This window comes from Mandrillus leucophaeus, unplaced genomic scaffold (genome assembly GCF_000951045.1).
Source record: "Mandrillus leucophaeus isolate KB7577 unplaced genomic scaffold, Mleu.le_1.0 Scaffold66, whole genome shotgun sequence".
Lineage (NCBI taxonomy): Eukaryota > Metazoa > Chordata > Mammalia > Primates > Cercopithecidae > Mandrillus > Mandrillus leucophaeus.
The window spans coordinates 4720261-4729635 of NW_012107141.1; the positions used below are offsets into that span (position 1 = coordinate 4720261).

Here is a 9375-nt window from a genome sequence, read left to right on the forward strand (position 1 = left end):
CAGTTGGGAAAAGAAGAGAGGCCCTGGTCATAGGATGCAGCACATGGTGGCCCACTGGAATGCTGGGGGTACAAACAACAGGAAGGTGGCCGTGGACACCTCCATGCCTAGAAGCTGGTCAGGAAGCTGCCCTCATCACCACTCGAGTGCACAAGATGAGGAAGCGGCAGATGGACTGGGGAGGGGACTTCCTGAAGCCCCATCTGTTCCTTTTCCTCCACCGCACCACACTTCCCATCCAGTTCCCAACGTCCACGCCCCACTCATTTCCCCGACATCCAGATGGGCCATTTTGCATCTCCATTTTTATTGAAATACAAAAAGTGCAAATGGTGAAATACATGATTGGTGCCAAGGAAGTCATTAAGTGTGAATGTGAACACTGGATTCACAGTACAAGCGCCCCTTCCCTGGAGTACAGACCAGTGGGGGCATGAGAAAGACCAAATAGATCCGAAAGGCTCCCCAGTGAATGGGGCTGTGAGCGACACTTGATACACAAAGGAGGGCGGAGAGCAGAGCAGCCCTGGATGAGGCTAGAGACCAAGGGACTGATGGAGAACCAGCAAAAGCCCAGGCCCCAGGGGGCTGAATGCGCTGCCGATGGTCTTGGGAGAGCCCAGCGAAGTTACACCCAGGCCCAGCCTGGTTTGTGGATGGGGCTGGGCTGGTCAGTGAGGATTCCCACAGTATGGGCTCTGGAATTGTCCTGCCTGGCCAAGATCATGGGGGCAGGGTCACTGCAGGTACTTCCCTGTACTCCCCAAGGACAAGACTACGGGAACAGGAGTCCCCAGGAAGGAGTGTAATTCTATGAGACAGTGGGAGTGAGAGATCAGCCATCATTGGGGTCGAGGTTCTTTGAAAGACAACAGGGCTGGCCAGGTGCGGTGGCTCACGCCTGTAATCCCAGCACTTTGGGAGGCCGAGGTGGGTGGATCACGAGGTCAGGAGATCGAGACCATCCTGGACAACATGGTCAAACCCTGTCTCTACTAAAAATACAAAAATTAGCCAGGCATGGTGGCGTGCACCTATAATCCCAGCTATTCAGGAGGCTGAAGCAGGAGAATCGCTTGAACCCGGAAAGCAGAGGTGTGCCAAGATTGCGCCACTGCACTCCAGCCTGGCAACAGAGACTCCATCTCAGAAAAAAAAAGTGGGGGGCCCTAGAGCCCATTAATCTCCTGGGGAAATTGCTAGAACCCACCTATCTGGGCTGATCTATTAGCACAATCTCTGCCCCTCCTATGGGCACTCACAGCCTGCCTCTACCCCAGCCCCTTTAAGAGTCCCCCAGCTGGAGGAAGGAGCCACAGAGATCCTAAGGCACTGAGTCACCTCTGGCCGGGGCAGGGGCCAGTGTGACTCCACAACAGACAGGTCCACAAGAACCTGAAGGCTGATGATCTGCCCGTGTGGGAAAGGAGGCCAGGAAGGGAGAGGCTGACCCGGCCAGTCACTGATCCCACCGCACACTGTAGCTCTCAGGGGCGGGAAGGTGGAGAGGGAGGTTTCAAGTGGATGCTGGGACTCTGAGCACTGTCATCCAAGCTACCAGTCCCAGCAGAACCAAGGGGCTAGGACACCCCAGGGGCAGTATCACTTGGGAAAGGCTGACCCAGGATGTGTGGAAGAGAAGCAGGCAGAAAGCAGACACAGGCTCCAGCCCTGTCACTCCTCAGCAGGGGAAATACCCTAGACTGAGCTGCTGGGGGCAGTATAGGAGCAAGGGTGCCTGCACTCTGGCCTTCATGCAGTGGGACTTCTGCAAAGCAGGGCAGCCTACCAGACAGGGAGGCACCTCAGCTTGGGGCGGTGTCCACACCAAGGAGCTCAGCTGCTCATTCCCAGCAATCCAGAGGGGAGGAGCGGCCCCTGCTACCAGCCCAGCCGGCAGTGATTTGATTCATCCACAGTTGTCAGGGAAACAGAGGCAGAAAAAGCAGGAAAAGGGTTACTGGGGCTCAGTCCTCCTCCAGTTAGAAGAGCCAAGCCCAGCTCTGGAGAGCCCAGCAAAAGCCAGGTGTCCAGAGAGGCAGTGAGAAGTGTAAGGCGAAGAAAAACGTCTTCTGGTAACAGCGAGGCCGCCAGGGCCGTGAGGCGGGCTGGACAGAGGTGGGGGAGGGCATGCCCGATGGGCGGCTCCAGCATCTCTCTCCAGGGGGCTTCATGGCCCCTGATGCCAGGGGGAAGAGTCCAAACCCGGGCTACCAGAAAAGGGTCTGGTGGGGCAGGGGCCAGGTTCAGAGCCCCCTGGGGTCCGGGCTGGGGAACAGCTCCCCTTGGTGATCCAGAAGGAACTTGGTGAAGGTGTTGATGGGATTAATGGCCTTGAGGGTAATGGCTGCATCCTTGGCCCACAGCAGGTTAGGGCCGAAGACAACAGCCAGGTTAGTGTTGGTCATTTTGTTCTGGTCACTGTGTGCAGAAATCTGTGGAGGGAATCAGGGACTGCAGCAGAAAGCCACAGATGCTGCCTCCCACTCCCAGCAACCACAACCAGGGCGCAGAGGAGGCGGCAGCTCCCCCTTCCCCCTCCCTTCACCCCAGAGGCCAAGTCCAAGGTCTCACCTGCACCAGGAAAGCAGTCAGGAAACGAAGCACCTGGTAGTTCTCCTCGGGCAGCGTCTGGAGGACCTGCAGCGTCTCTGCCACCCTCTGGCTCTCATCAATGTCTATGAGGAAAGGGGGCCTAGGTTATAGGGGCCCTGGTCTGGGCTGGTTCAGGATGCTCTGACGCAGGCTAGAGGGGAGACCCCCCAGCAGTCTTCCCTGGGAGGCACCTAGGCCCGAAAGCCTGCAGCGCACCTGCCCTAAGTCCAGCCCCAGGCCCAGCAGAAGAGAGGGAGACTCACTGAGGAAGCCCACCACATGGGGGTAGAGGTCAAAGGTGAGCAGGGGCTCAGGAAGCTCCCGGAGGAAGGTCTTGAGGATGACTGCTGGCAGGTGCAGCTCATTGTACTGGTCGAAGTCCACAGGCAGCCCTGGGGTGGGGGCAGCGTGAGAGAAGCTCGGCGCAGCCTGAAGGGCAGCACCCATCTGCAGACAATGCGGGCCGCACTGCCTGACTGCCCTTGGACCCTGCACAAGCCCCTCTGACACCTGCCTCCCTCTTCCTCTGTGACCAGAGAATGCAGGTTCCAGCCATCTGGGGCGAGTGGGGCCTGGCACACCCCACCCTTATTCCTCACCTCTGAATGTGCCTATATCCAGGACCCGGGAGCCCAACCGATAAGGCAGCAGGCCTGGCAGAAGGGGGACTTACGTGACACCAAGTGCCACGGAAACCTCCAGCAGGAAGAGACTCTGAGACCCTCATTTACAGGGCAGCAGAGGGCAGAGAAGCCCCTACCAGTCACACACACACATGGCCCTGCCACAGCCCAGGGCCGCTCACCCATGTTGTACTTCTGCTGCACTTCCCGGACCACTTGGGTGTTGGCCGACCTCCGGAAGATGCCCTCGGTGGTGAGAGCTGGGAAATATTAGGGCCTGGTGAGCCTCCAAGCGCTGGGCACCGGCTGGATTCCCTGCCCCTTCTCTGTCTTGGGGTTCTAGGCAGGGCTGGGTGGGGGTGTTGAGGCTTGCAGGACTTCCCTCTGCCCTGCCCAGCAGCTGCCCCAGCTTCCTGAGGGGAGCCGGGAGACCCGGCTGGTGAGGAGGCAGGCCCGGCACTCACCGTGGGCCTGTAAGTAGGCAACAGTCTCCCTGAGCACAATGGGAATGGGCTCCTGCTCTGGATTCTTCTCCTGGAGGCTGCGGGAACAAGGCTGGTGAGCCGGGCCTGCAGCCCCTCCCGCCCGCCACGGCCTAGCCACCTTTCATACTCACTGCTGCAGCGAGACTCCAAACTGCTGGTTGGGCAGGGGGGGCCGTGGGGGCATGGGCTTGGGGGCTGTCGCGGGGCTCTTCTGTGTGGATTTGAGGAAGTCGTCATATCTGCAGGAGTAGAGGGAGGTGGGTCAGGCCCTGCCTGGCTCTGGAGTCGCTCTGCCAGTTCAATCAAGCATTGACCACGCGGGGTCAGGAGGATCGTCTCATGCGATCTCCATTAACAACTCCACTTTCCACAGCAGCAAAGACCTGGGAGAGGTCAGGACACGGGCTTGCTCTGCCTAAGCCCCACACGGTCTCTGAATCAGGACACGCGTCCTCGCGACCCTGGCTTCACGAGCGCCCGGCCGCCGCACCCGCCTCACTTGAGCACTTGGCGAGGGATCCCCAGCTGCTCCAGCTTCACGTGCTCGCTCAGCTCACTCAGGTAATTCACGTAGAAGATCTTCTGCCCGAACTTGAAGCTGTTGGTGGAGGAAAGGGCCTGGGTTGTGGGGACCCCTTCCGGTGGCCTCTACTGTCCCCTCAACACCGACCCAGTTCAGACCGAAGCCCAGCCGCCCCTGGTGGTCCCCAGGCTGCCCAGCCTCCTGGCTTCAGAGTTTCCAGCAAGCCAGGACCACCGGCCCTGCCCATGGCCACTCACCTGATGAGGGGCTTGAAGAGGATGAGCAGAGTTTTGATGAACATGGTCGGATGCACAATGTACAAGGCCTTGATGTTCTTCTTATACCTGCAGAGGCAGAAGGGACAACTCAGGAGCAGGCGTGGTAGGACAGGCACCATGCTAGGGTCCTGGTGCATACTTTTTTTTTTTTTTTTTTTTGAGACAGAGTTTCCTTCACCCAGGCTGGAGTGTGATCTCAGCGCACTGCAGCCTCCACCTCCCGGATTCAAGCTATTCTCCTGCCTCAGCCTCCTGAGTAGCTAGGATTACAGGCATCCACCACTACACCTAGCTAACTTTTGTATTCAGTAGAGATGAGGTTTCACCATGTTGGCCAGGCTGGTCTTGAACTCCTGACCTCAAGTGATCCGTCTGCCTCGGCCTCCCAAAGTGCTGGGATTACAGGTGTGAGCCACCGCACCCAGCCTCAGTGCATACTTTCTGATTTGAACACACATGGCCAGCATGCGAGGTAAGGGTCCCATTTTACAGAAGAGTCCTCCTCTCTTCTGCTGGGCCTGGGGCTGGACTTAGGGCAGGTGCGCTGCAGGCTTTCGGGCCTAGGTGCCTCCCAGGGAAGACTGCTGGGGGGTCTCCCCTCTAGCCTGCGTCAGAGCATCCTGAACCAGCCCAGCCCAGGGCCCCTATAACCTGGGCCCCCTTTCCTCATAGACATTGATGAGAGCCAGAGGGTGGCAGAGACGCTGCAGGTCCTCCAGACGCTGCCCGAGGAGAACTACCAGGTGCTTCGTTTCCTGACTGCTTTCCTGGTGCAGGTGAGACTTTGGACTTGGCCTCTGGGGTGAAGGGAGGGGGAAGGGGGAGCTGCCGCCTCCTCTGCGCCCTGGTTGTGGTTGCTGGGAGTGGGAGGCAGCATCTCCCACTGTCCCATTTTACAGATTAGAAAACAGGAGGCTCAGAGAGGTTAAGTAAAACAAGAGGTCAGAGTGCGAATAAGCTGAGAAACTGGGCTTTAAGCCCAGGGTGATCTGACTGCAGATTCTTTTCGTTGACGTAGATGGCAGCCCCCGCCGCCCCCTGCCTTGGAATAAGCTCATGCCCAAGTGGAGGGCAGCCCGGAAGCTGGCAGAGCCGCTGCCTCTGGATCTGCCTGTGCAGGCCCCATGCCCCAACCCACTTGCGGTCAAACTCCCGGTAGGCGTCACGGAGCCAGCTGAGGGAGGGCTTGTTGTCACTGGTCAGGCCGTGGTGCAGATACAGCAGCGTGTAGTCGCTCTCCACATACTGGTCCAGGGTGTGCTTCAGGTACCTTCCAGGGAAAAGCCCTGCTCAGGCCTGCCCTGTGCATAGGGGCGGCCCCGTGAAGACAGAAAACAGCCCCAGGGGTCTCCCGCCATGTCACAGCCCCTTCCCCACGGCCCGCCCCTAGCACAGTCTGTTCTGGCTCATAATCAGTCACCAGGTTCCCGTGGAGGAGACCCAGGGTAGTGGCTGGGGAGAGGAATGACAATAATAACAGTTCTCGGGCCGGGCGCTGTGGCTCATGCCTGTAATCCCAACACTTTGGGAGGCCGAGGCGGGTGCATCACCTGAGGTCAGGAGTTCCAGACCAGCCTGGCCAACATGGTGAAACCCCATCTCTACTAAAAATGCAAAAATTAGCCGAGCATGGTGGTGCATGTCTGTAATCCCAACTACTCGGGAGGCTGAGGCAGGAGAATCGCTTGAACCCAGGAGGCGGAGGTTTCAGTGAGCAGAGATTGTGGCACTGCACTCCAGCCTGGGCAACAAGAGTGAAACTCCATCTCAATAATAGTAATAATAATAACAGTTCTCACTCTTGAGCAGGAACTAGATGTCAGGAGACCAGGACCCTAACCCAGGCACTCCTAGGCCTGCAGTGAAAATGGGAATGACGTTTCCCCTGAATCAGGATTTCCCTGAATCAATAATGATGACAGTCACCATTTCTCAGTATTAAGCTTTTAGTGTCTGCCAAGCACTTCACATACATTATCTCATACCTTGCTTATAACTGAGGCTGATGTAATCCCCATCCTACAAATGGAGGCAATGACCAGAGAGGTCAAGTGCTGATCCAAGGTCACACAGCCTATGGTAGATCCTGGAAGTGAAGTGTCTAACACCAAAGCCTGCTTTTTTTTTTTTTTTTTTTTTTTTTTTTTGACAAGGTCTTACTGTCATCCAGGCTGGGGCACAGTGGCATGATCACAGCTCACTGCAGCCTTGACCTCCCAGGCTTAAGCTCTCCTCCTGCCTCAGCCTCCTGAGTAGCAGGAACCACAGGTGTGAGCCACCATCCCCGGCTCATTTTTTCAGTTTTTATTTTGTAGAGACAGGTCTCACTATGTTGCCCAGGCTGGTCTTGAGTTCCTGGCCTCAAGTAATCCTCCTGCCTCAGCCTCCCAAAGTGCTGGGGGATTATAGGCATGAGTCACTGCACCCAGTTGAAAGCCTGCATTCTTGACCACGGGACAGCTTTGCCTTTTACACACAAACTCCAGCGCCGGTGGTAAAACACTGTGCCCATGAGAGGGGATGGGGTGGCCAGAGAGTCACCTGCTCCAGTCACTGGGCCTTTAGTGGACCAAAGAGCCCCAACTCCTCTGGTTCCCTATTATGCTCATAACACGCTATCTACGAGCTCAGCACAAACATATACACACCTGGTGTTGAGCACACTGAGAGGTATGGATGGAATGAACAAGAACTGGGGAAAGGGAGGGGGGTGCATGTAAAGCCCTCTTCCTTTTTTTTTTTTTTTTTTTGAGATGGAGTTTCACTCTTGTTGCCCAGGCTGAAGTGCAGTGGCGCAATCTCAGCTCACCGAAACCTCCGCCTCCCGGGTACAAGCGATTCTCCTGCCTGAGCCTCCCAAGTAGCTGGGATTATAGGCATGTGCCACCACACCCAGCTAATTTTGTATTTTCAGTAGAGATGGGGTTTCTCCATGTTGGTCAGGCTGGTCTAGAACTCCCGACCTCAGGTGATCCGCCCGCCTTGGCCTCCCAAAGTGGTGGGATTACAGGCGTGAGCCACTGTGCCTGGCCATAAAGCCCTCTTTCTAGTGGGCCAAACAGCTCCTAGGCTCCCAAAGGGACACTACTCCAGGCTGGGAGGCTAGGCAGACAGAATGCTAAGGACTTCCAAGGGGAGGCAGGGAAGGAGAGAAGCCTGGTGAAGTGGCCAGAGCTTGACCTAACCCAGAGAGAGTATGCTCAAAACTGGCCCATGGGTGCCAGGCTGGGCTAGCACAGGCAGGCGTGGGGTGGCTGATGCTGGGATCCCCAGTACGTGGTCATTTACCGCTTCTCCACACTGAGCACTGCAGTTTACAAAGAGCTGTAGCATAAAGAGATTGCATTTTGCAACTACAAAAATAGCAAAGATTGTCGTGAAAACAGATACTCTCATCCACTGACGGAGGTTATGGCCTTTTGTAGGGAAATAAAGTGATGTTTATCAGAAGCTATAAAATGCTCATACTCTCTGACCCTGTAAAAATATGTCTGGGAGTTTGTCCTAAGGAAAGAATCCGAGATGAACAGAAACATTTTTGTAGAAGGCTGTTCTTCATGGCCCATTTTATGATGGGGGAAAAAAAATCTAGTGTTAAGCTAACTGCAACAGCAGGGAATTGGTTAAATCAACCACGTGACAACCATACATAGAACAGCTCACAGGACATTTCTGCAGACAGAATGAATCTGTGAAGTCAGATGTCAGAACAGTGGTTATACCCTTTGTAGGGTGTGAGTGACACAGATGTGTTCGGTTTTTGAAAATTCACACAGTACACTTATAATGTATTCACTTTTCTGCCAGCATATTAGATGTCAATAAAAGGTTTTTTAGAAGATATCTTTGAAGAATGTTTAATGCTCAGAAAAAAAGTGTTATGTAAGATACAAAACCAGGCTGGGTGTGGTGCCTCACACCTGTAATCCTAGCAATTTGGGAGGCAGAGATGGGCAGATCACCGGAGGTGGGGAGTTCAAGACCAGCCTGGCCAACATGATGAAACCCTGTCTCTACTGAAAATACAAAAATTAGCTGAGTGTGGTGGTACACGCCTGTAATCCCAGCTACTTGGGAGGCTGAGGCAGGGGAATCGCTTGAACTCAGGAGGTGGAGGTTGCAGTGAGCCAATACCATGGCACTGCACTCTAGCCTAGGTGACAGAGCAAGGCTCGGTCTCAAAAAAAATAAAAATAAAAAAGATACCAAACTGACTATACAGTTCCATATACATTATTAAAAAAATAGGAAATTACTACACAAAAATATTAACAGTAACTTTCTCTCTAGATGGTGGGTGTGTGGGAGACTTTTTTTTTCAGTTATCTATATATGTTTTCTTTATGGCTACATATATTTTTCTAAACTCTCTAAATTATAATGCTTTAAAAAGGTACACAATGGATTTCATGTATATTCTTTTTTTTGTTTGTTTGTTTGTTTTGAGATGGAGTTTCACTCTTGTTGCCCAGGCTGAAGTACAATGGCATGATCTTGGCTCACTGCAACCTCCGCCTCCCGGGTTCAGGTGATTCTCCTGCCTCAGCCTCCTAAGCAGCTGGGATTACAGGTGCCCGCCACCACACCCGGCTAATTTTGTATTTTCAGTAGAGACAGGGTTTCTCCATGTTGGTCAGGCTGGTCTTGAACTCCTGACCTCGTGATCCACCTGCTTTCGCCTCCCAAAGTGCTGGGATTACAGGCGTGAGCCACCATGCCCAGTCGTGTGTTCTTACCTAATGCCCACAACAACCCTGGGAGGTGGGCACAAGTCTTTTTTTGTTTGTTTGTTTTTTTGAGACAAAGTCTCGCTCTGTCGCCCAAGCTGGAGTGCAGTGGCGCAATCTCGGCTGACTGCAACCTCCACCTCC

At 54.7% G+C, this 9375-nt stretch overlaps 1 protein-coding gene across 2 annotated transcripts in view; it reads right to left on the minus strand.

Annotated features, from left to right (window-relative positions):
* Positions 1–290: 290 nt before the first annotated feature.
* ARHGAP1 (Rho GTPase activating protein 1) overlaps positions 291–9375 on the minus strand; it is a 29544-nt gene continuing 20459 nt past the window's right edge. For both annotated transcript variants that reach the window (XM_012001391.1, XM_012001392.1), the window contains exons 5-13: positions 5643–5774; positions 4484–4570; positions 4203–4301; positions 3835–3942; positions 3683–3759; positions 3401–3478; positions 2859–2987; positions 2575–2678; positions 291–2435 (exon numbers count right to left, since the gene is read on the minus strand). In XM_012001391.1, coding sequence (XP_011856781.1) covers positions 2247–2435; positions 2575–2678; positions 2859–2987; positions 3401–3478; positions 3683–3759; positions 3835–3942; positions 4203–4301; positions 4484–4570; positions 5643–5774 — 1003 coding nt within the window. In that variant the 3' untranslated portion in view covers positions 291–2246. The remainder of the gene's footprint in view (positions 2436–2574; positions 2679–2858; positions 2988–3400; positions 3479–3682; positions 3760–3834; positions 3943–4202; positions 4302–4483; positions 4571–5642; positions 5775–9375) is intronic.